Source organism: Empidonax traillii, unplaced genomic scaffold, assembly GCF_003031625.1.
Source record: "Empidonax traillii isolate 1590-97213 ecotype Southwest subspecies unplaced genomic scaffold, ASM303162v1 scaffold1253:size457737, whole genome shotgun sequence".
NCBI lineage: Eukaryota > Metazoa > Chordata > Aves > Passeriformes > Tyrannidae > Empidonax > Empidonax traillii.
In genome coordinates, this window is record NW_020956446.1 from 351845 (window position 1) to 378174 (window position 26330).

The window sequence follows — 26330 nt, forward strand, 5'->3', positions numbered from 1 at the left end:
CCAAGCCCTGCATGCCTGGCCAACCCCAAATCCTCACTGGGGGCCTGTGAGGTACCAGGGTACCAGAAGGGCACCCAGCTCATGAGTGAGCCTCCCCCCAGGTTCCATCAGCCTAGCTGGCCCATCCAGGCTCAGCGATAATGGCAATTTTTCACCTCCCTGGATCTAATAATTTTCCCCTCAAAGTCAGTCCGATGCTGTTTCCGGCTCTGACCCTGCTGGGTCAGGGCTGGTTGATCCCCAGGGACTCCCAGTGCCAGGAAACACCCCTTGTTTGGCCATGCTGGGCAGGTTTTCCTTTGCCAAAGCCCTCCACGAGCTCAGGGTGACCCGTGGAAGGCAGGTCCCCTCCTGAGTGACCTCTGTGCAACCACAGAGCACAGAGGTCTGTGGGAGCACCTTGCTCACCCCAAAATTCCACGGGAACTCCGACACTTAATGCGTTCTTTGTGTGTTTCTTACGACCACTCACACCTCTGGGTCATAGGCCCTCTGTTTTCCTTCATGTTGCCTTTTTTACACTAGTGGCATTTTATCAGGCTGATAATTCAGCTGTTTGAGAATCCCCTGACATCAGCATTAGTTTTGTCAAGTCCCTCACCCACTGCGTGAAAACAGACAGGCGTTTTGCTGAAACAATAAATCCATTATGTCAACACAATTAATTCTGTTCACCGACTAAAAACATTCTGTCGAGGAACAAAAGGCATTAACTTAATATCTTTATCTAGTTGACAAAAAGCAAATTAGTTCAGAGTCTTTGATGTCGCCGTGGTTTTACGCCAAGGAAAATCCTTCCTGTTGACGTCCCGTTTTATCGTCATTTTGTGAGCAGTCAGGACACAGGGGCTTTGCCAGGGCTCTGCTGAGTGACAGTCACTGCTTGTCCCTGCATTTCCCTGCATTTCCCATTGTCTGTCTGCTCTGGGGCTTCTGCAGAGAAATCCCTATAATTCTGTGCTTGTACCAGGCTGGTCTGTCCCCTGGCTGGGGATCACCACTTGTCTCTGTTTATTTTTATAGCACAAAAGGAAAGGAAAAGGTTCCCCCACTCTGCTCTTGCAGCGCCAGCAATAATTGCTTGATTTCTCTCGGCAGCACTTTAATGTCATCATAGCCCAAAATCACCTTTAAAGCTCTGGTGATGAGCACAAGGGGTTTTGGGGCTCCGGGTGTCTAAATGAGATCAGCTATCCATGCACGTCTCCATGTGCCTTAAGGAAAGTTCCTGCTCTTCTCACATGTATTTTCCTGCAGCCATTGAAAATCAGAAGTTCAAATTTCACATCATTATTTCCTCAGGGAATTCCTTCATTGCAAAGAGACCCCAGGTTTCACTAACACTGGGCTGCACATGCACAGGGAAAGGGAGTTTTACACCGGGGTGATGTCCCTTTTTTTTTTTCCCCTTTCTCCTCAGAAAAGGTGAATTATGTTAGGAGTTTTTAAACCTGCCTCCAGGACTGAGTTTCCCTCAGCTCTGGCACTGGGACAGGGATTGTGCAGCCTCTCCAGTACCTCATTTGGCCCAATAAAACCAGAGGCTCCTCACTGCATCCTCTCAGGAAGGTTCCCCCAAAGGTGCCCATTTTATTTTGTACACAGGCAGATCAGCTTTGTCTTCTTGGCTGAATGGAAAGGTTGTCATGGAAAGGATTCCGGCTGAGATTTATCAAATCTGAGGTTTATCAGGTCAGAGCTAATCCTCTGGTCTGCCAGTGAAAACCCTGTGTGTCTCCCAGGTTTCCTTCTCTTCAGTGTCCCTCTGGAAATGGCCACAGGGGCACTTCTTGTCCTCTCTGTGAGAACAGAGATCTCTTGAGGGTGAAAAGGCTTGTGAAGTGCAGGAACCTGAGACAGAACTGAGCACAAACACACTTTTAGAAGATGGACGTTTCACAGGGGTCGCTTGGCATGCGCTCCAGCTTCCCTGCGTGTCCTGGAAGGAGCAGGACACCACAGCCTTTGGACTTCAAAACCTGAATTTTGTGACTTCAAACACAGGTCAGGGCCATGGGAGATTCACCCCAGCTACACTTGCCTTATCTACGGGACTAATATTTGGCAGCAGATTTAAGAAGTTCACTTGAAAAGAAAAAAAAAAATTGAAAGAATTCAAAAGGTGCTTACAATAAACATTCAAGGAAAGTCCTCAAATTATACTCCATCACATCTAACTCTCCTTCAGAGAGAGCATGCCCACGTTTCCTTTCCAAACTCCCAGCAGTGAGTTTTTTTTCCCCTTACACTGCCTAACAGGCACCAGTGCAGCTCCACACGATGCAGATGGAATGATTGTGAATTGTGTGCCTATCAATAGACTCCTGATTAGCAATTTTTCTTCCCTTTATGCCTACAGTGATTAAGCAATATCCAGCTGTTTCGTTCATTTTTTTTTAGAAAACCTTCCCCCCCCCCCCCCCTCCCCACCCTTACCCTTTTCTGCTGGAAAATAAAGTGTCTTGGTTGGTGTGTGATTTGGCCCTCTGCTGTGGCCAAGCATTGTTTCAGAGGAGCTTGTGAGCCACAGCTGTGAGCTGAATTTCTAAGTCAGCTCATGCGTGTGCTTACCTTTAGGATGGCAAGTGATCCCTGCGAGATCAATAACTCTGCGTTTATCTCCGTGCTCAGAGGGGCCCTGCTGGGCTGAGGCCAGAGTGGGCAGAACCTCCAGAGCTGAATTCCCGGGTGGGTAAATTCTGCGGTCCCTTCGGTTTTGTTACAGTTTTAATTTAACAGCCAAAGCTTCCTCATTTATTAGGTGGGTGCTCTTTCCCCCTCCCTTTCCCCCCCCAGCATATCAGCCATGGCATTTTTTGGAGTGGCTGTTTCCACGCTCCCACAGACCTCCCCTGCTGTATCAGCTTCAGGAAGTCAGTCCCTTCTCTGGGTTTTAGGGGTAGCACAGAAGCTGTCAGCACCACAGTTGTTGTGAAAGCTGTTTTGCTGATCTGGTTAATGAGATGCTATTCCAGTGGGAACCAGATGTTGCCTGCACACACAGGCACGGAGAGGAACCCGGATCTCTGCAAACAGAATTACTGCCTTTGGGGAAATATTCCACTCAAAGCACTTAGGAATGGCCCTGGGAAGATGTCCTGGCTCACCCAGCTGAACTGAGGTGACTGGCCAGGGATCTTCCATCTCCGGTTGGGAACATTCCTGCAATTACCTGGAATTCTTCAATCCTCGGTCTCTGAGATTTTGCAGTGTTTCCTAAACTGTTCTCGCTGCAATCAGCTGCAAAATCTTGTCAAGAGGTTGCTTGAAATCATTTCATGGTCAAAGCCAGTCTGTCTGAGGTAGTGCTCTCCTATTTACAAGGTATTTGTACAGGGGCTCCCTTAAAAAGAAATGGTCCCTACTGTCCCTTTATTTTGTTTTTCCACTTACTTGCCCAGTGTATTAAATCTGCTGTACACAAACTATGCATTCTTCCTAAACAAAGCAAAAAAGTTACATTTTTAACACAAACCAACCCCCTGCTCCTGCCCCAACACACTGGAACAGCTTTTTGGGCCACCCACAGAAATAATGCCAATTATGACCCTGTCCCTGCATTGCCTGGAAATTCACTCCTGCAGCTCCCTGGGGAAATGCAGAGAGCTGAGCCCACAGCTCAAACTCGTCTGTACCAGGCTGGGGTGAAGCTTCCGAGACCCAGCCACTGCCTTCAAAATGCAAACTTTAGCCCCACACAATCAGTGTTACTTTAACAACAGCTCTTACTCTGCTTTTTAAACAGGAGGCAGGAAAACGAGGGTCATTTTAAAACATTTTCGCTACCAGCCTCTTGCTTTCTCATGCTTTGGGAGGTTTAAAGGGGGCAGAGGACTCGATCTTCTTCTGTTTTCAAATAACGTGGGTTTTGTTTTGTCTGTTTGGGGTTTTCTGCTGTCTTTCTCTCCTTTTCCTGGAGTATTCCAGTGTGTAATTCAACTAACAGGCTGGTACTTTAGTGACCTGTAAATGGTCTGGGTGAGATGAGAGGCTTCTGGATCCCACAGTGCCCTGCAGATCCTGCAAAAGCAACGGGGGAGGTGGAGATCAAGGTGGAAATCTTTCAAGATTTCCAAGTACAAAACCTGTTTCTTCTTTGTACAGTATTTGCCTGCTGCCTGAAGCACTGGCACAAGGCAATGGTGAAGAGCAGCCGGATGGCTTTGACCCTTTTACCTGTTAGGAGGTGTTATCCCCGTCCCGTCCCTCCTTCCTAAATCCTTGATGGGATCGTGGGGTCCCTCTGGAGTACAAAACAGCAGAAAAGACTGAGGGAGAATCCTCCTTCCTCCACCAGAGGAGAACCCCCTGGTCAGGAGCATCACTCCCAGCCTCAGCAGTGCTTAAACAACCGCGAAGTTACTCAGCTCCCCTAATACCTCTTGAGGAGTTAATTAAGGGGGTTTAATCTCCGCTGAGACGAAGTGAATCTGAGCCTATCCCTGGAAATTACTTTCTCTAATGGAATGACGCAAACCCCAGCTCGGGCGGCACGGGATGCCTCCAGAGGATGAGGATGCTGCCTCCAGAGGATGAGGATGCTGCCTCCGGAGCGCGCCTGCCTGGGATTGGTTTGCTGTTTCTTCGCTCCATTCCGGTGGAAATCCGCTGTTTTGGAGGGAGCCGAAGCCCGGGAGCGCGGCGGGATTTGCGGGGGAAGAGGGACCCCCGCTGGCCGCGGCTGGAACGGAGATGCAGCCCAGAGGTTTTGGCAGCGGAGAGTGCTCAGAATAACCCGGGGAAAGCACCTGGAGTGGGGGCAGGAGCTGCTGAAACAGCTCCTCATCCCCCTGCCCGGGGAGCCCAGGCACTCGGGGGCAGGGATGCTGCGGGACCAGAGGGCAGGGGCGCGCCAGGAGGGGCAGGGAGAGAGAGCCAAGGGCTCTTTTCCTGAAGGGGAAAGCTGCTGGAATTGGGTTTAAAATGTAGTGCCAGATGATACTCTCTGGCCCTGGCAGCAGCTGATCCTGTTCAGCCCCTGTGTCTGTGCTGGCCCTTCGTGTTCCCAACGCGGTTGTCCACGGGCAAAGCGTTCCCTATGGCCACTGAATTAACGCGGGGCAGCAGGAGAGCAGCTGCTGCCCGCGATTCTTGTAGGCACAGCTAGTGCAAAAGGTCCATCCAGCACTTGTTTAGGAACGTGGAGCTGTGTGGAGAAGAGTTTGGCTTCCTCCTTTCCCCACTCTGAGCACCCCAGGTGCTGATTGGGAGCCCACTCTCCTTCCACAGGCAGCCTAGCACATGTTTAATATTCTATTCACACCCCTCTGCAGATTTATGAATCTCAGTTTCCTGCTTTGATCTGGTTCCTGAAACATTAATTAATTTCAGGCCCTCTTGCTCCCTTTTTTTTTTTTCCCCCCTTCAATCTGCTATTTCTAATTATTTCCTCGTGTTACTTATTTTGTTTCAAACCATATTCCCCCCAGACAAGGTACTGGCATTCCCCTCTCCAAACTGTGCATGGGATTGCAGGAGCACATGCAGGAGAAAGTCTCCCTCTGTGTTTCCTGCTCGTGGCGGCAGAGCTTGAAAGCCAAAGCAGCGGGAAGGATTTCAGATCTGAAGCTGGAATACACGTGTCACTCTGTCACCTCTTGCGTGCCTTCTCTTGTAGCTGTGTGCTGTTTTCTGCTTGATGCCCTCGCTCCCCTGTCTTCATTTCACCACTTCACTGGCTTCCTGACGGTTTTGGATTAGCCTGGTGGTATTACAAGCTGAAAATAATCCTACCCTAAGTAGCAAACATTAAATGGCTGCAGGAAGATGCCGCTGCTGTAGGAACTGCTCCGTGCACCGTACCCCATTTTAACGGTAACAATTATTCCCTGATTCATGTTCATCCCTCCCCCTCTTATTAAATCGACTGGAAACAAAGAACTGGAAGGAGAAAGCAAGCTGGACACCACAGCTGCACGTCCTGGGCGCAGAAATCCCAGCTGCTGTGACTTTTCTGCCCCCTTTACTAGTCTGCCACAAGAAACGATCCCTTACCACAACTAATCACTCCTTTACATTAACGAGGAGGAAACACTGACCAGACTCACGGCTGAACATGTGAGCCTTCGACCAGCACCCCAGGCCTGCACAGGATGTATTCCTCCTTCATTTGCCAAGCTTAAAATGGGAACAATTTACCCAGGCCCTATGGCTGCTCCAGGATTTCACCCTTGCAGAACCCCCAGGCTCATGCCCATGTACAACACAGAGGGGCTACGTGTTATGAACAGGGTGTGGCCGAAGAGAAAGCAATTTGTTAAGGCTTTCTTCCACCCCACTTCTCTCCCAGAATAAGGCAGAGTCAGAGCAAGCTTCCAAAAGGCTCGTTCAGCAGTGCTGACATGCTGACAGTCATGCTGACAATCAACATGCAGAGGGAAAGGATTCAAAAAAGACAAGTCCAGTGTTCAGCAGAAGCACCTCAGCAACTGCTGAGGATAAAATCAAAGGGAAAGCAAGTTGCCCAAGTGGCTGGGAGCAGGAACACGAGCTGTGGCGGGGCCACATCCTTGACATGTTATTTGCAGAGACAACACCTCATTAACAAAGTCCTTCCTGTCCTGGAGGGGGTGCAAGGAGAGCAAGTCTGCTGGAGGAGGCAACAAAAAACAACTGGCTGGAAAAATCAGAGTTAAAACACCTCCCAGATCTCCATGGTACAGGGTGTCAGTGTTCTCCACTGCAAGCAAAACCCAGGGGCTGTGCAAGGCTCTTCTCACAGCTCTGGCAATGCCTTGTCTTCTAAAAAAACGGTTCCCTAACGCCCACCAGCCCACCTTGGAGGGACAGCCCGCCAGAAACCACGCACAGAACCCCCCTGCCCGTACACCAGCAGTCCTAGTTCCCCCTAAGGAGAAGTGGTGGGAGTCAGGGTCTCAGCTGGGGGGCTTGGGAAGCTCCTGCTCAGGCTGCACAACACACCAACCCCCAGCACCCCAAGAGGAGAGGGGATGGTCAAAGGAATGGCCATGGAGAGAGTTCTTCCGGTGTAACTGGAATTCCTTCTGGGGAAAACACGAGCTCAGCCTTACCTGAGGGCTCCTTCCTGAGCTACAGCACCTGGCAGGTGAGGGATGCAGGAGCTCCTCCCTGTCACACCTTCTGTGTAAGGCCTGGTGTGTGATAAATGAGCTGCAAATACCCGCAAATTTTTATTTTTTTTTTTCCCAGTATTTTATTTCTGACAGGCATTTACAACGTTCCATTCATAGAACTAAAAACATAAAAATAGACCTTCTTTCAGCTTATAAAAGAAATATATAAGAACCTTTGACATAGACATGTCATGACATTTATGTACAAGAGCCACGGTACCTTCCCAGTACCAGCCTTCCAGTATTTGAGCTCTGGCTGCATCCACTGGGAACAGCCCAGGGCAAAAACCGCCGCTCCTCCAGCACGCTGGGACACAACTGACAGGTGGATGATATAAAACAATGCTGTGGTCATACAAAGGGTATAGAAACTCTTCTAAAGCTTTTAGGAAAAGAAAATCGGGAGATATAGCAAAAAAGTTGATAGAGAAAGCTTTCATAAGGTCAAGTATAGTGCACCAGAAACCAGGGAGGGGAGGGGGTGAGGGCAAGGGGAGAATGCTAAGTGGGACACACAGACAAGTGATGGATATTTTGTGGGGGGATAGTTTTTGTTATGTTTTAAAATATAGTCGGAGTGGATTTTATAAAATATAATCCTAAAGCTATTATAAAATTTCAGGTTTTCAAAGTACCTACTAATGTGTCAAACATCAATAGATACCAACAAAACAAAACAAAAAAAGAGAATTTCATATTATCTTCCTTTTTTTTTTTTTTCCTATAGGTGAAACTGCAATGGGAAAAGCTATATAAATCTTAAAAAAAAAAAAAAAAAAAGTGCTATTTTGTGTTTCGCATTTGGAAGTCTACTTAAAAACCACGAGATTTTTGTCACATCATTTTTACCCTGTTTTAGATGTTTAAATAAAAGATTTCAAATGTTAAAGGTTTGCTTGTGTAGAGCCTGTTCGTACTCTACTGCAGTGAAAAAGCTTTTATAAAGGAATTAAAATACACTAGTTTCACCCACGGTAGGAGAGTGGATGAGGTCAGTTTTTTGGCCATGAATTCCCTGTCCCCTAAGCCCAAACTCTGCCAGAGAGAGTGGACCAGACGGATCTGTGGCTCCAGAGAAGTCCCACCACGGATCAGCTTGGTCCACCACAATTCAGTCGTGTCGTTTTATTTATTATTCTTTTTATTATCTAACTAAACTCCAGTCTCAAACATATACAATAATCCTTTTCCTCAAGAAAGTTATACCTAAATAAGAGTTTCCAGTTCATATTTTAATATAAAACCACCGTTCCTAACCCTCTGCAAAAAGCTAGTCCTGTATATCCTATAGACGTGGAGCTACGCTAACGCCGTAAGACTCTTATCCCTTTGTGCCCCTGCCATCTCAGGTAAAATACAAAAAAATATTTCTTCAAGTGTTAAATTTGGATCTCTTTAAGAGAGTTTGGCATCTTTATAACAGCATGTAAAACTAGAGCTTCCAACATTGACATTAAATTAGACCAGCCACGGACCGAGAGGACTTTTAACACAACATAAATCCCAAACCTTTCCTCACGCATTCCTAAAATACACGTATATTTCTCTTACATTTAAAGAGGGAAAAAAGAGAAAATAAGAATACTGCAACTGTACAGGTTAAAAAGGCAGTTTGCTCATGAAGGAGATGAACCTACGACCGACGGCTTTTACGGCTCTAAACCCCTCCGTCCTTGTGCTCTTGTTTTAAGCTAGTTCGCTGCACGTAGGTTAAGACATCCAGAGTGATTTGTTTTCCAGTGATTATGTTTTTTCTCCCCGTACTTTTAATTTCAGCCCCTGATTACTCCAGAATAAATAAAATAGTGTGAAAGCCCTTGGTAACGTAAGACAGGACCTCAAGCTTTTAACCCGTTCCCGGTTTTTTTGAGCGTTTGACAAAACGTTGCCTAAAAAGTGTGGCCTCATGGCTTCGGACCGATTCAGCTGCCGAAATGGTGTGTGCAAGTGTGCAATCTATGGGGATCAGCTCTCCATGGGAGCGGGAGGGAGGGGTGGAAGGGGAGACCTACGCGATCCAGGTGGGGCGAAGGGTCAGCGGGGGGGGGGCTTAGAGCTCCGTGTTGAGCTTCCTGCCGGGGACAAAGTCTTCGCGCCTGACCCAGATGACCTCCTCGCCGTGTCCCCCCTCCACGTCGCCGTTGATGCCGGACAGGGCCGCCTGCTTCTTGAGCTGGGTCATCCTGGCGGCGTGGGCGTCCCCCCGGCAGGGCTGGCCCGCGATGGAGGCCGCCTGCAGCCGCTCCCGCAGGTCCCGCTCGGCCGCGCCGCCCCGCACGGCCTCGCAGTACTCGTCGTCGTCGCTGAGGATGTCCGTCTCCTTGATGTCCTCCTGCTCCTCGTACTGAGCGAGGTCAAACTGTTCCTCGACCCAGCGGTCAGTGTCCCCCCCGTGCGTGGGCTGCTGGGGCTCTTTTTCGGGGCTGCTCGTGTAGACGGCGTCTGAGTCAATGGTAAACCTGTTTCGGGCCAGCCGCCGCCTCCTCCTCCCAAGAGACTTGCTTGGGGCTGACACTGCGCACACACAAAGATAAAACCCCACAGGCTTTTTACACACACGGTACAACTCCCTCGGGAAAAGTTAACTCTTCCAGGGGCCCTTTATTTAGGGCCGCTGGGCACAGAGCAGGCAGACTCCCACGGATGACCTGGTCACTCCCCGCGGGCAGAGTCACGCTCCGCTCGGCTCCTCAGCACGGGTCTCTCTCTCTCTCTCTCTCCGGCTGAAAACGCGGGAGTTTCTGCTACTCAGATCCACGGCTGGGATAAATGGCCCACAAGGACTGTTCCTCCTGAGCGGTGGGCAGGCAGCCAGCACCAAGTGCATCTGTTCAAGCTCAGCTTCTCACACGCGGTGCCCGCTGCCGGCGCGCCACGGAAACCGGCGGGCTCGCACCTCGGCAAGGGAAATCGCTTTGTCTGGGGCGAGAGCAACGCCACCGGCTTTCCAAGTGGCTGCCTCGGTGCTGAAGATGCTGCAGCTGCTGTGTTATTTACAGGGAATTGAGTTCCTCGTTCAGGCTCTGCCACTGCCTCCCCCTCCACTCCCTCGCTACTGGGGGAGGAACCAAACCCCCAAACCAGAAAGTTCCTTGCTCAGCATCTACTCTGCTAGCTTTTGCAACCGGCCCAATTAGCAAATTCACATCTCCTGTGTTGGAATATCTTCACAAGAGGCTTGTGAGGCAAAGCAGGGGATGAATCCTGCATCTGCTTTATGTGCACACACACACACATAGCTCCATAGCCAGCAGTGAACTCCCAGGCTGGAATTTCTCCCCCTCCAGCAAACAGCACCTCAGCACTTGGCAGGATGCATTTATCCAACTCTGCCTTGAGGGTGGGGTTACCTTCTAACGTCCCCGAGCCCCACAAAGGTGCATTAAGTACGACAAAGCTCAGCAGTTGCAAATTTTATCTGCAGGGAGAGGTCTGGACTTTTGAGGGGAGGTTTTAATCTCTGCAGAACTCATCATGCAAATGATGAAAGCGAAAGGAGGTTTGGCATCTACAGCAGGGTGGCCCCACAGGCCCAGGGAAGCAGCAGTGTGGTTTTTGGCCCTCCTCTGACTCTCCCTGCTTAGGATCTGAAGTGAATAGGAACAGTGATAGGAATCTGTGAGGCAGATTCCTATCAGCACCCCGAGTGAGAAGCCATGCTGAGGATGATGGTGTTGGTCTGGCCTGCCCAGTACAGAAGAGGAACAGAAAGCCTGGTTGTCTACATTGCTGGATCTAATGAGCAGAACAAAAAATAAACAACAGACCAGAACAAAACACGCAGCGGTGCCGTGTGCTTTTCACTTGGAAGCAAATGCTTTCTTCCCTCCATCATCTAGTGTTCTGAAAATGAAAACCTGCTTCCCCCTGGGATTTTCTCATTGCTTTTTTGCCTGAAGTCAACTGAAAAGGAAAATCCACGGTTTAGGACAGGCCATTACAAAAATAATAGTATCAAGTGCATGTTTCTCCAAACGTGAGAAGTGGGAGCACGAGCCCTCCAGCAGTAGAGCTGCAAAGGCCGAAAGGGGGGACATCCAAAGCTGTCCCTTCAAACCTTTTTCCCTGTTGTGCATTTTAGTTTAAAAGTGCTAGGGTCACCTCAAAATTCTGTACATGCTTTTAAGGAACAGGCAAGCAGGGCTTCTGCTTTGTCCAGCTGAAACCCGGTTCCAGATTAAAGTGCACAGCCTTTACTGACAGGAACCCCATTTCTCCCTTCCATGCCAGAAGGGCTGCTCTGAAGCTCAGCCTCGAGTGCAAAGCAAGGTAAATAGAGGCAATTTAAGGCTCTCAAGGAGGTGAAGCATGGAAAACCAGCAGTTTTTACATACACAGGAGAGAGAACGCTAATCCTAATTGTACAAGTAACAGACACCACCACACGTCCTACAACGGTGCTGGGGTTACTGGGATCTTGAAAGTCTGTAGCCCTACAGTACCTGCCCTGTTCATGGCTGGCCTTGCACCTTTTAGAGCACACAATCTTTTTCCACCAAAAGGAACATATTGCTGGGATGAGGGCAAGCTTTCGGTTTTAAGAAGCTGTCTCCGGTGTTTGTCCCGCAGGATCGAGTGCACTGCCTTCAGAAAGTCCTTCCTGTGTTCTGGTGAGCTGAAAAACAGGGGAGAATAAAAAAAAAAAAAAAAAAAAAAAAAAAAAAAAAAAAAAAAAAAAAAAAAAAAAAAAAAAAAAAAAAAAAAAAAAAAAAAAAAAAAAAAAAAAAAAAGGCAGCGTTATCCCCTGGGAACTGCTAAAAGCTCGCTGTAAATGAGATAAATAATGAGCAGTTCTGTGGTTTAAGGCAGTGCAAATCGACTGGCAGGCTCTTCCCCCCCAGAGAAGACTCCATTTAACACGGTATTTTCAAAGCCAAGCTAAACCTCTGGTCATTGCAAGGGGCATGCAAGGAAACCAATACACAGTTCATTAACAAAACATTTAACCTTTCACCCTTCCGAGGTTTCCTTTTCCTCCAGCGCCTACCAGGCACTTCCCTGTGTCCGATACACATCGAGCTGACCTGTGGGGGCTCATCAGATCTGTCTGGCTCCTGGGAACATACACCAAGCACAAGTCCTGCAAGTCCCTGCTACCCTCACAGTAGGGACTGGCTTGGCATCAGCTCTGCTGGATCCTGGTGACCTTGCGTTCTAAGTTCTTATTTGAACTCTTAAACCATGTCAGGGCAACGACAACAACAATGCTGGATGTTTCCTTAAGGAAAGGGCAATGCCCCCAAGGGCAGATTTTGGAACCTGGTGGCATGAAAGGTACCGGCTGGACATGGCACACCAGCAGCTAAGTGGTATAAAGATCCAATGCCAGAGTTTAACTGGATGTGAACGGAAAATTCTAATAAGGATGTTCCCATAGAGGTGCAAAACTGATCAAATATATGCCTTTATTTTCGGAGATTTTACAAAATTCTGCCAGCCAGAAGGAAGGTTTTTACACCCTCTCCCCGCTCCCCCTACTGGCTGTTCCCAGACTGCCCTAAAGGAAAGACTGGGATCCAGAGGTGCAGCTGCCATGGAAAATAGGGAAACACACAACTTACCTACAGCAAAGGTGAAATGTCCTTTCTGGCCTGCCCTCAGACTCAGATTTAACGTGGACAATCTCACACACAGAATTGGTCTCTGCATCTAAAGGGAAAAGCAAGCAGAATTTCATGTAACAGCTTCTCATGTTTAACTTGGAAGTATTTATTCCATAATCCTGAAGAAATGGTTTAAGACCACCCAGGACAACAGGTGCAAATAATATTAACTCATGGTTGAAAGGCAGCAGTGGGTAAGTGACTAATGAAACAACAGGCTCTTAAATTGGCAGTATTTTTATATGCACCCACTTAGTCCCATAAAAATAGTTAAAACCCCAAACGAACAAACAAACAAAAAAACCAAACCAAACCAACCAAACAAAACCCAATAAAAACCCCTGAAACAAATGAGCAAAAAACAATCCAGCTTTTCAGGTGTTCCATACAGTACTGTCACATTTTAAGTGGTGAGGCCCTGGCACAGGTTGCCCAGAGAAGCTGTGGCTGCCCCATCCCTGGAAGTGTCCAAGGCCACACTGGAGCAACCTGGGACAGCAGAAGGTGTTGGGGGTTGGACTGGATGGGCTTTAATGTCCCTTCCAACCCAAACCATTCGGCAATTCTATGATTTTACAACTACCTCCTATGTTCTTTCCACTTATGCATTAGAAAGTGAGAAAACTGTATAAATCTGTGACATTTTTCATCCTATAAGCTCCCCACGAAGCTGGCAACCGTGAGAACAAAAACCCACCAGTTCTGTTGTCTCACAACTGCAAACTGCCTTCTAATCTCCAGAAGAGGAACGGAGTGAACCAGAGTCAGCAACTACTTTGCCCTGTTTTTCCAGAATGCAGTGGGAACGTTACCTGCACTGGCCAAGGCCCGAACTTGCAGGGCTTCCAAAGGTATCATGTGGCGAAATCGGAACGGATCCCAGTCTTCATAAATTGAAGCTCTATGTGATCCTCCCTGGAAAGAATTTCAAAACACCATCAGGAAACCAGACACCCTGGGACGGTCAGACACAAGAATCTCCCGTGCTCTGCACTGAGAGCTTCCAGCTACAGCTACCCTGCTGCCTTTCTGATTTTCTCACTGAGTTGCCCTCTCTGTGAAGATCTTGCTAAAATCCAGACTAAAGCACCCCATCAGCCTTCCAAAGTCAGTCAGACCAGTGCTGCACTCTCTCCTCCAGGTGCACATACACTCAGGAACACGTTTTAGCTTTGCTTTGGCCGCTCTGAAGTCCATCCTGTGGCCAGCTGGCTTTACCCACGTGAGCATTTCCAATCACACCTCGGTCTGTGCCACAGGCGGGAATCCCAAGTTTTCTGTGGGACTATAAAACTGTAGGATGGGCTTGCTGTCAAGCTGAGCTTTAACTTTGAGTCCTAAACTCCAGTGGGATCCCTGAGCCATACTGCAGGCACACCTAATTCAGCTGAGAAGAGCTAGCACTCGTTTGGTGGCACAAAACACCCAGGGTGCTGTGTTTCACTGAGCAAGATGACAGACATTAAATATTTGCTTCACATGCACTGACCAAAGAATCAAACACAAGAGAGATGTTCACACTATCTTGATTCATGACAACCCACTCCCCAGAGTGGAATGGATGTGGCAGGGACATGAATAACTAGCCCAGCAGAGAGCTAAGGTAAAGTAAAGCAATGTTTGTTGCATTCAGGATGAACAGCACATTGCTCAGCACCACCCAACACCTCATACAGCAAGGATCACACATGCAGAAGAACACTCCAGCTCCACAGCTTTATGGAAAGCAAATCCCAGCCCCAGCCCCACAAACGCCCACAGCATCACCCAAGCAGGCCACTCAACTTACAAGTTTCTTCTTCTGTTTGGAGCCATCCTTGTATACAAGGACCACGGCAGTTTTGAACACTAGAGGAGAAAGTTAGAGATAAAAGCCATGTGGTCACAGAATCACAACATCACAGAATGCCTGGTTTGGAAAGGACCTCTGGAGATCACCCAGTCCAACCCCCCTGCCAAGGCAGGGTCACCTGGAACAGGTGACACAGGGACACATCCAGGTGGGTTTGGAATGTCTCCAGACAGGGAGACTCCACACCCTTCCCTGGGCAGCTGTTCCTGTGCTCTGCCACCCTCCATGGAGAGAAGATCTTCCTCATGGTGAGAGGGAACTTGTTGTGTTTCAGTTTATGGCCATTGCTCCTCGTCCTGTCACTGGCACCACTGAACAGGGTCTGGAACCTTCCTCTGACAGCCCCTGGAGATATTTGTGTGGATTGATGAGATCCCCTCTCAGCCTTCTCTTCTCCAGACTAACCAGGCCCAGCTCTCAGTCTCTCCTCAAGAGAGTCCATAAGGCTGAGAATGGATCTCCTGAACGCCCAAGCACACAGACCTTCCAGCTCCTGAGCCATCACCTGAGCCAGGGAAGGAGGGCTTGGAGAAACCACCAGCCCTCTTGTACATCCTTCCCCAGAAAACCCCAAACTCAACAGCTTTTATTACATAAAACCAGGTTACTTCAAACTCACTCGAAACTTAAAGAGTTTATGTTACCAGTTATAGGAACAACTACTCAAACAGCAACAGTTCTGGACAAATATTTGGAAAACTTTAATCCCCCTGGCTAATTTCACCTCAGACCAATAAGCAGCATCCAGCTACACTGGGCCAGTCAGCAGGAGAGGCTGCACATGGGCAGGATGTGAATTAAAAAGTGAGCACCGCTGGCAGGCAGAGACATAATCCCAGTACTTTTTTTGCCACACCAAATCTACGTGGAGCTGGAATTTGCCTTCCAAGACTCCAGTTTTCCTTGTGCTCTCTTTCTTCAGGCCTCAAGCACACGCTTTGTTTTCAGACTGAACTGCAGGGATACCTAATTTTGGACATTTTATGAAACCAATTTAAAGATTCTGGGAGTAATTAAGAGTTGCTGCAAATTCCCAGCAGCTGTCATGAAGGGTATGACCAGGTGCTTTCACAACTTACAGGAATGCAGTACATTTTTACATGCTCTTTCAGAGCAAAGCTGAAAGAGTCTCCATTTGTCATCTTTAAATAATAGCAACTATAATAATCATCATCATCATCACTGGCTTCCTAACCAGCATCACTTTCCGGAAACAAGGTAAAAAAACAGTTGTGTAAGAAGAAATTTAGGAACAAATAGAATTTAGCATATTCTGCAGTACTTGATATAATTCTTAAAGTAAGAGAGAGGCTGGGTTGTGCAGTTGAGTTACCTGGCATTGACTGGACTATCAAACCATATCTTTTCAGAGACAAATACACTAATATTGATATAGAGCTCATGATAGCCTTGGATATGAGTTTAAGAAACTCTTGCACTATAGAGCAATCTCCCAAATCCTCACCGGTTTTAGATCACCACAGAACAGACCTGGCCATTGCAGCAAAGAGACAAACACTGCTATAATTTCCAGCCAACCTCGTGGAAGGCAATGCTCAGTTACCTTCAACAAATATCTGCTAAGGCACACGTGACATCTGAAATGAAAGGGGTAGGGTACAAACCAAATGCTGCCAGCTCAGGTTCCTTCTTCCACTTGCCCAGGGAAGCAGGAGGATTCAGCCATATCACTGTATTATGCAGGAGCAAATCCCCCATGGAAAGGTCGGCGACCTGCCAACATGAAGAGCAGAGACAGCAGTGTTTAATGAAGTTCAAGGGATCTTGTGGGAGTTTCCAGGTCAAGAAACTTGCCTGAACTTTAGTCCTGAACAAACAAAAAAATACCCCACAAGCAGACTTTTAGGAATGTTTCATCAGATGGCTACAAGCACGTGCAAACAGACTGCGGCACTTAGCGACAGATCCGTGTAGATCCTTTATTGGTCAGCATGAATTAGGACAAGTTAAACTCACAGAACATCTCTTGCAATTTGATGGGAAGTTAGGGCAAAAAAAATAGATGTTTTCTTTGCCTTTTCAATTCTCCTTTGTCCATCTTCTTCCCAAGCAGACGGTTTGAAATTGGTTTGAAAACTTAAAAGCCCAGCCCCTAACATACATACTCAGTTTGGGGCAAAGTTTAGAGATCCTTCTCTCTCTCTCTATGGTCCCCCAGAGTGACAAACTGATCTCTTCCAAGCCATTAAAGAGCCAAGGACAGCCTTGCCTCAGCATGTCAGTCCACTCAGACTGATGGGGCCAGACGACTGGTGTGAAAAGAAGAGAGTCAAGACAAGGATATCAAAACAGGGAAAGGCCAGACTGGGATGAGATTTTGACCCAATCACAACACTAAAGGTCGATTGTCCTTCTTTACATTGGTCCCACTCACTGAACTATACAAGCAAAAACAGTTCTGGAATTGAATTGGGATTTATCTGTTTGCACCAGGATCCACTTCAAGGGATCAACAGGAAAGGTAAATACTGGATGCAGTTTAACGTGCATGCTCCAGGCACCACAATAACAGCCTTTTCCTCTCCAAATCTGGTCGTCTGTTACCTCTTTTTTCTCCCCTGTTTGCTCTGCTATGAGCTGGTCAAACACTGCCCCATACTCCTCGTGGATCTTCTGCATTTCATTAATGTGGCTGGCAACCTTGTTCATCGTTTTGATGGCCACTGGAGGAGAGACAGGACAAGGCAAAAAGGAAATTTAAGCCTCTGAGAAGAAGGATTCCAGGTCAGAAATTAAGCAGGGGGGAAAAAAGCACGTGGGGTTAGCACCCCTTACCATCAAGGTGATAATGTTCTTCACTGTCCACGTCAGTGAGAGCAAAGAGCTCCTTCAGCAGGAGAGGGTATTTCAGGATCCGCTGGATGGGTTTGATGAGGTAAGACTCCAGCGTGGAGGAGTGCTGCCGTCGGGGGTTCTGGGCATCCAGGAATGCCTTGAAAGCAGTGTCTGTCTTGGCTGGAAGATTAAAATGAAGCCATTGGATAAATAAATAAATAAACAAACAAACCATAAAGTGACTTTTCTGGCTTTAAGTTAATTTATCCAGAGCCATTTTGCGAGGAATTGCAGATTTATCAGGTCCACGGGATTAGATTTATGCCCCCCGGGTTTTGAGTCGTTGACACTTTGCCTTGGATATGGTATTTAGGATTTCAAAACAGGCACCCACCTCCACAACCAATACAGGCAGGTTTTAATTTCACTGTCCATGGTAGAATAGAATATACTGAGTTGGAAGGGATCCAAAAAGATCATCCAGTCCAACACTCCTGGCCCAGCACTGAACAACCATCAGGAGCCAGCAAGGGGGCAGAAAAGCAGGACACTTATGCCAGGACAGCAGATTTTGGGAGCACAGGCAGCCTGGGCACCTGATTGGCATCATCTTTTTCTACCTGACTGCTACTGAACTTATAAAAATGCTGTTTTCTCTGTTGCTCCCCCTACTAGAACATAAGGAAGGAAGTAAGGAGGAGGTGGTATTTTTAGCCACACAAGTTATTCAGTGTAGGAACAATTCCACACAATTGCTTTTATTAGAGTCATGTCCCCTGCCAAGGCTGGGTGGTTTCATTTACAATCACCTGACTGTAATAAAGCAACTTCAGTTTCAAAGCCAAAAGCCACCTGCACCTCAGCTGAGGACACCAAATTACACCTGAAATACACTCCCAGGCTGGATGGGAGATTCATCTCTGGCGTGAAATTTCATGTTCTGCTTATGCCATAATTCAAGCACAACAATCTCTCATTTATAAATATACAGTCAGCAAAGAAAAATAAAAGCAAAATAACCAGATTTACCTAGTCTACGGCTATAACATTAAAGCCCAACAAAACAATTTCAAGAGAAAGCATGGATGTGACTAGAAACAAATCATTCCTTTATATATCCCACAGAGCTGCCAAGTACTCTGTGCAGCATGGGGAATAAAAATTTACAAGAGAAATGAAAAAGGAAAAAGTGTACACACACAAAAAATACAACAAAAACCCCCAAACCAACCAAAAAACAAACAAAAAACCCCCAAAACTTTGATTGCCAGACATCCAGATGCTTTTAAAAAATAAGATCTCCTCCCTGAATGGTATCGCTCCTACAACTGGAACCATCTGTTTATTCACTGTCTTGGCCAAAAAGGAATTGCATGAAGCACTGGTAACTCTAAGAGAGTAACACTTTCACAGGGGCAAAACATCACCCTGAGGCAAGTTGGCCCACGAGCATTTATAATCCAGACCACAGTTCATTTATCTCCATCTCAGCTAGGAATTCAGACATGGAAACTTCTCAGACAAGCTGGAATGAAGGTGAGAGGAAGAAGAGAGGGGAGAGGGAGCACGGTGAAGTTAAAATATTGAGGCAGCTTCCATAAAACATTCTCCCAGGCTGATCCTCTCCTAGTGGCTGCCAACATTCAACCACACTGGCTGAGGATTCAGTGGGATTGCCACTGGAAAGGATTCATGGCATAAACAATCCCAGGAGGGATCCAGGGGTCATTACAGGCATTCCCTCCTGGAAAAGTACCCAGGCACATGGGTGCCCCCAGTGCTGCCCCACAACGTGCCCTACATGGTTTGGGCTGCAGTGGTCACCTCTCTCTCCATCTACAAGGCCAAGCTGTGCCAGCCCAAACCGAGGTGTGTCTGCAATGGCCCCCCCTCTGTTCGTCCAGCACGTGGCTCTCACCTTTCACCAGGACTTTGGGGACTTTCGTGTGGCTGGCACAGAAGGCACTGTACAGCTTGAACCGGTCAGCGTAGTACAGGAAGGATCCACCCAAGGAGAACAACACTTTCTAGGATTTAAAATAAATTAAAAAAAAGGCATTAATAACTAAAGCATGTGAAAGTGTTTAGTTCTTTTTTTCCCCTCATCTGAAGCTTCCACTGAGCTTCCACAGGACAATGCATTTTTCAGAGTGTTTTCACACCAGGACGTTGACCTGTTGGAGCAAGTCCAGAAGAGGCCACCAAGTTGGTCAGAGGGACAGAACAGCTCTGCTGGGAGGAAAGGCTGAGAGAATGGGATTGCTCAGCCTGGAGAAGAGAAGGCTCCAGGGTGACCTAATTGTGGCCTTCCAGGACCTGAAGGAGCTACAGGAAAGATGGAGAGAGACTATTTACAAGGGCTTGGGGTGACAAGACAAGGTGCAATGGCTTCCCACTGCTGGAGGGCAGGATTAGGTGAGATATTGGGAAGAAATCCTTCCCTGTGAGAGTGGTGTGGCCCTGGCACAGGTTGGTCAGAAAAACTGTGGCTGCCCCACCCCTGGAAGCATTCAAGGCCAGGCTGAAGCAACCTGGGATAGTGGAAGGTGTCCCTGCCCATGGCAGGGGGATGGAACTGGATGATCTTGAAGGTGCCTTTCACCCCAAACCATTCTGAGATTCATCCGCCAAGAAACAAGCCCAGCCTCGGTGTGTGGATTAACACATTAATTAACAATTATAATAATAATTAACATCATCAGCCAAGTCCCAGTCTGTAGACACCGCTAACTCCAGAGGGACTAGGCTCTCAGCTCCAGAGCTGTTTTTAAAAGTCTTGTTGAGCTCAGTAATGGCCGGAGGCCACAGAGAGGGCTGGACGTGTCTGACTTTGTGATGGATCAAGACACTCAGGAGCTGTGCAAGCAACACTCAGCCCGCTGCACAAACACTTCCTTGGACTGAGCTTGTGTTAGGGGTCAAACACAGTCCTCCCCCAAGATGTCTTATCTTTTCCTCAGTGCTTGCTCTGCTGTCCCCTTAGGAACCAGACACCACGTGGGCAGCTTGGAGAGAGGCAGGAGGGGGAACCAAACTGCAGAACTGAAACCAGGGAGCCCCAAAGCCCCTTATTTCACACACTGCTTCCAGACAGTGCCCAGGGGGCAGAACTGAGAGTGAGGCTGGTGCACTTTTTATGGAAAGAGGTGGAAGCAGCAGCACTCAGAGGGCAGTTCTCTCCATAAGGAGGCTTCTCTGGCACTTTGCTCTCAAAGCTCAGAGCACACAGTGATCACAGAGGCTTCCTCCAGTCAAAAAAGGTGTCTCTGTGCTCTCCATTAAGTGCACATTTCCTGCAGAACAAGAGCTGTGTTCTAGTTCCATGAGGACAGTGTTCATGACCGAGGCTCAGTTCAAACAAACTCCCAATGGCAAAGACACACGTGGACAAAAAGACAAATTCCTTCAGTAGTTCTTGCAGGGCTGTATGTTAGCTGAAGAGAAACCCAGTGGAATTATTACAATTATTCATCAAGACATCCTGTCCTTTACCAAGGTGAGTGCTCAAAGCCAGAGTAAAATTCCCCAGAGAGAACACTCAGCTGCTTGCTATATCTCCACTACCAATACAACTGCATCAGAAAAAAAAAAAAAAAATCCAAATTTGTTCCCAAATCTTCCTGGGTTTTATATGAAGCTTACATATCTGCAGTTTACATTTCTACCTGTGATGATGCACATCTGCTGAGAGCTCCGAGTATTTGCCTCGTAGTTCCACCATGGATCAAAAGTCCAAATACAGAATTTAATGTGCTGTTCTGATCCGCAGCCCCAGTGGGCTTCTGCACATCAGACTTGTCAGAGCAAAGATTTTATGTAACTTTCCATTTCTAGCTTTTCCTGACAGCTCAAGGCAGGAAATCTGGCAGAAGGGCAAGAATAGCACCCAGAAGCACATGGTGTTGCAGGTTTCTAGTGCTCTATATGGCTAAATGCAGCATAGAATTAAAGTGTAGCAGGATAATTTTCAGCACCAGTATTAGCTGAAAATTAATCTCGACTGGGAGTTGCTGCATGGTTTTAAATGAACAGTGACAACAGGCAGAAAAATATGATGAGGAGTGTCAAAGGACTCCTCAAAATGTAAACCATGAGATTACCTTAAATTGCTCAACTTTTTCAAGCTTTTCCAGGTCTGGAACCAGCCTTACTCCATCTTCCAGAGTTTTCAAGAACTCTACCTGGAATGCTACCATTTCAGTCAGATTCCCAAAGAGAACATCCAGCTAATAAGAGAAGAAAAAAGGCAAAATGCTGAAAAAATCACTTGGTAACTAAATCATGTTTTCTAGAGCTTCAGTAACTCTCAGTTGTATAATCAGGGTGATGTCAGGAAAAAACAACCTACACACTGTACATTATTGAGCACTACTTTTATACCCTCCTAAATTCACTCTTTGAAAAGAAGTGAACTTAAAAATTTCAGACAAGCAAGTGCAGCTGGGGGTGGGCAGAGAAGAGGGGCAGGTGAAAGCTCTCAGGCAAAAAAAGACACTCAGCATACCTCATCCGGTGTGAGGAACGTTTCTTTTTGTAGAGGCTTCAGGTATCTCTCCATTAGGCAGTTTAAGTCCTGGAAAGTCAGAAAAAGATGGACATTTACTGAAGTGGCAAAGATCACCCAGTGCAAAATGACTGAGAATTTTAACTTTTCACACACAGGAACAAAACTGCTGGATCTCACAGAGTTGAAGACGGTAAAAGTTAACCATTTACACAGTTTTACTCCCAAAATCACTGAGCAGTGTCCCTCTGCGCACCAGCTGAGCAGCTTCCCAACGGCAGCTCAAGAATTTGGAAAGCCTCCTTATTTCAGAGGTTTAAGTGACTATTTTAGGGTCAGACTGCAGAACTGAATGGAAGTTCACTAACACGAAGCAGAACTTGAAGCATTAGAGAAAAACCAACACAATTTTACAGGAAACCATAGACTGAAGCAAGAGGTGGAGCCCCCTCACCTTGACGTAGGTGCGTTCCGTCTCCAGCAGCTCACAGATGACCTTCCGCAGCTTGTCTGCGTCCGTGAGCTGTCTCATGGTGGCCAGCTGGGGTCCTGCAAATTCCTGAGGGTGAGCACTGGAGTCAGAAGGGTTCATTTCATGCAGACTGCGACAGAAAGCAGCGACCTGCTCTGTGCTCTTGAAAAAAAAGAAGGAAGAGGAAAGAGCGGCGGTAATATTTTAAGTAAGAGCCATAGGAAGGACGGAGCCGAGAAGCGCTTGCAGTTTAGCAGTTTGGGGACTTTTTTAACAGGCACCGAAGTCCAGAAGTGTCTGTCCTGTCTCTCAGTGACTGAGGATAAAGGGGGGAAAAAAAAAAAAAGCAAAACAGTTGCACAATTCAAATTAATTGAGGTGCTGTTCAACAGCATTCCTGGCTTCAGACGTACAAGAATTTTAATTAAAATAGGCTCGTCCGGCAATCGAGATTGACAAACTGTAACAAAGAGGCCCAAGAATTGGGGACCAAAAACGACTGTGCGAACAAAAAACAGACACCAGCCCTCTGCCAGTTCCCTAATTGCTTGCTCCAAGCCCTGGGAATAGCTGTGCCAACACAGCCGAGGAGACAACGCTGAGACACAACCCATTCAAGCTGTTTTTTGGGGAAGCAAAGCCATCCAGGGAGCCAAAGCCTCTCCAGGCTCCAAACACGAGTTCTTTGGGAGAGTCACTGTAACACTTGATCTGTGCCTGGAAACATGCCTTGCAGGGTGAATTTCTTCCCCAGAAGTCACGTTTTGCTGCATCAAGCTAATTTCTTTATACGTAGACATCTGATTAAATATTAAAGCCAGTTATCCTTGCCTCACCTCCTTGTCTTTGATCATTTTCTCACATCTTTCATTACACTGAAAAGTCTGGAGCAGGTACAGCCTCTGGTGTCAGTGACCACAGCCCCAGGCTCCTGGGGTTGCCAAAGCAGTAGTGTGCTCTGCCTCCATCCCTCCCAGAGACCTGGAGGGAAAAGAGCTGCTCCACTGGATCACAACTCTCTAATCCCACCATGGGATCTTAATCCAGATGCAGTGACTTCCCAGCAGTGCCTCTATAGCCCTCCAGTTCATACTAAAAGTCCTGTGAGGAGCAGCTGAGGGAACTAGGGGAACTCAGCCTGGAGAAAAGGAGGCTCAGGGGGGACCTTCTGGCTCTGCAATCCCTGACAGGAGGGGGGAGCCAGGGGGGTTGGGCTCTGCTCCCAGGGAACAGGGACAGGAGGAGAGGGAACGGCCTCCAGCTGTGCCATGAGAGGTTCAGGTTGGACATCAGCAGGAATTTCTTGCTGGAAAGGGTGGTCAGGCACTGGAAGGGGCTGCCCAGGGAGGTTTGGAGTTCCCACCCCTGGAGGTGTCCAAGGAAGGACTGGAGGTGGCTCTCAGTGCTCTGGGCTGGGGGACAAGGTGGGCATCGGGCACAGGGGGGACTCGAGGGGCTGGGAGGGTTTTTCCAACCTCAGTGATTCTGTAAAACAACTGACCCAAAACCAGCCTGTTCCAACAGAGAAATGCAAGGGAGGAGGACAAACTAACAAAATACAGAAAAGAGAGAATAAAGCACATCACCACCTCACAGTTTGGAGTCAGAGCCCCGAACCCCTGGGGAGATCACTGCACTCCCACCAGCTGGCAGTGCCAAAAAACCTCCGCCTTTTTTAAGCCACACAACCTGCTCACACACAGCTATTTCCCTCTCCTTCCACCCACAGTCCATGCTAGGGACAAGTAAGGATTTCCTGCCCTTACACAGCTGCTTTCCTTAGAGGTCTCTTACAGCTACAAATGCTCACAAAGAGGTACCACTTCACAGCATATGAGTAAAGAGTTTATTATGCAAAGGATCATTTTCTTCAGGACCCAAGTGGAAGCAAGGAACTAACTGTGACTGACTGTCTATACAAAAAAAAAAAAAAAAATGCCCCCTGGACACACTTTTTTACAGGGAAAATATGCACCTTCAGTTTCTGAGGTTTAACTCAGATGTGGAAGAAAGGAAAAATATTGTAAATTGAGGGCAGGAGAAAGCAGTGAGTTAAAACACTCTACTTCCAGCTAACTCTGCTTCTGGTAATGGCACACGTCACAGAGTTAAGATTTATTAGTCAACATAATTCCTGCTATTTCTCAGCAAGGTTACACCTATACTCACTGTACTTTAAGTATAAAGCACACACAAACTTTCAGATTATTTTTGCATTTCCATATAGGTGTGATCTTGATCCCAACAGCCCCAAACCCCCAAAAGGCAGTAGGTGAAAGCCTGGCTCCAGTGCAGGCAAAACAAACCCTGCCAAATTACCTGCTCTGCTGGAAAGGGACACAGAACTGACAGTTCACATATGTTAAATCTGAGCCTGCAGAGACCCAGGATACACAGGGATTTGCTCAGAAATGTTTAGCTTGAATCCTGTTTTGTAAAAGAATATCTGAGGAAGACATATCCAGTGGTGTCGCGCTTTAAGGTCCAAATGTACAGATAAAAAACTAGTTGTAATGTGTAAAACACAATATGGAATCAAGCTCCAGAAATAAACCAAGTGTTTCAAGCAGTTCAACCCCACAGGCTTCTCCCCACCCTGGGCATGCACTTGCAGTAAGTTGCAGGGAAAGATGGGTCACCCAGAAAGAGAGAGTGAAAATCTACTTAGGGTGTGAAACACCAGCTAAGCACTTGAAGTTGAACATTGGGTAACTCACACAGGCACAGTGGTCTGCCCCAGAAGGAGCAGTTACACCCACATGCCAAAAAGGAAGCGTAGAAGACTTCCCAAAGCCTTATCTCCACTTGCACACTTAATAAACCACCCCTGGGCTCCAGCAGCGGCTGAACGCTGCCTCTCCTGAAGAACTGCCCACCTGTCACTCACCCCATACTCTCTGGACACACAAAAAGTCTCCAGCACGATAATTCACAAACTTTTTCTCTTGCAATTGTGGTGTGTCACCCCTGTCCCCTTCCCCACTTAAGCCACAGCCACCAGTGGGGGCTGTGATGGCTCCACCCAGCTCCCCCCCGGATTTTGGGGGCTGCACAGCTACACAGCAGTCAAGGGCTGTCTGGAACAGATGTCTTGCTCCTGTGCAAATCTGACCATAAATCAACCATCTTAATCCATAAATAGTGGACATTCCAGGGCCTGTTGAGCTGCACACCAGGATCTGCTCTTGAGTAGGGAGAGTAGGGACATCTCTCAAGGTTCCTCCTCAGGGATTCCCCTGCCACAACAGACTCCTGGTTAGTGATTAGCAGCATGCTAGACTTGGAATTCTTAGCCAGGAGATCTACAGGATTGGCTTTAGACATAAACCCTTGACCAAGCCTGGGACTAGGAGTGGATCCAGCTGCAGCTAAAGGAGTTCAGAAAGCAACAGGGTCCTCTCTGAACCTCAGGACTCAAAGAGAGGCCCCCCCAACCACTTCATCTGACCCTGCCCTTTATGCAGTAAATAACCAAGTGTAAATAAATAACCATCAAGTCTTGTTAAACCACTGTCACACTGACCAACAAACTTTGCAAAATTACCAGTTTATATCAATAAATTATTGCTTCTGTGTTACACCTGAAGCGCACAACTCCACCCGTGACAGCTGCTGCATTTCATTCCTGAACATAATCCTGCCTACCTGGTATTTCCTTTTAAAAAAAAATCAATTTCTACTGCACACAGGGTGCTTCAGGACACAGCTATTCTGATGAATCCTCCCAAACAGATTTCACAAAAGCTTCCCTGTCACCATTTCCCCAAAGAAAGTGGATAGAGCAGGGAAGGTCTGGAGCAGAAGCAGATCCTTTTATCTCCCTCCACCAGCTCTGCTTGCCAGCTGCAACAATGACAGCACTAAAGCAGGATTTCTCCGGGAGAATTACGGCATCACACTTCAAGGGCGATTCTGCAAGCAATCCCTTCAAGCAACCCCAAAATGAGGCTGAGGGCTGGCACAACTGGGCTGTGAAGTGGAGTAACCCTTCCTCTGCAGGGGGACTCAG

General features: G+C 47.5%; 1 protein-coding gene across 3 annotated transcripts in view; it reads right to left on the reverse strand.

Annotated features, from left to right (window-relative positions):
• Window positions 1–7160: 7160 nt before the first annotated feature.
• TIAM1 (T cell lymphoma invasion and metastasis 1) overlaps window positions 7161–26330 on the reverse strand; it is a 79370-nt gene continuing 60200 nt past the window's right edge. For all 3 annotated transcript variants that reach the window (XM_027906160.1, XM_027906162.1, XM_027906161.1), the window contains 12 exons: window positions 22304–22483; window positions 21850–21918; window positions 21446–21571; window positions 19264–19372; window positions 17346–17525; window positions 17115–17233; window positions 16175–16283; window positions 14487–14545; window positions 13510–13612; window positions 12656–12743; window positions 11537–11709; window positions 7161–9608 (listed from right to left, as the gene is read on the reverse strand). In XM_027906160.1, the coding sequence (XP_027761961.1) occupies window positions 9145–9608; window positions 11537–11709; window positions 12656–12743; window positions 13510–13612; window positions 14487–14545; window positions 16175–16283; window positions 17115–17233; window positions 17346–17525; window positions 19264–19372; window positions 21446–21571; window positions 21850–21918; window positions 22304–22483 (1779 nt within the window). In that variant the 3' untranslated portion in view covers window positions 7161–9144. The remainder of the gene's footprint in view (window positions 9609–11536; window positions 11710–12655; window positions 12744–13509; window positions 13613–14486; window positions 14546–16174; window positions 16284–17114; window positions 17234–17345; window positions 17526–19263; window positions 19373–21445; window positions 21572–21849; window positions 21919–22303; window positions 22484–26330) is intronic.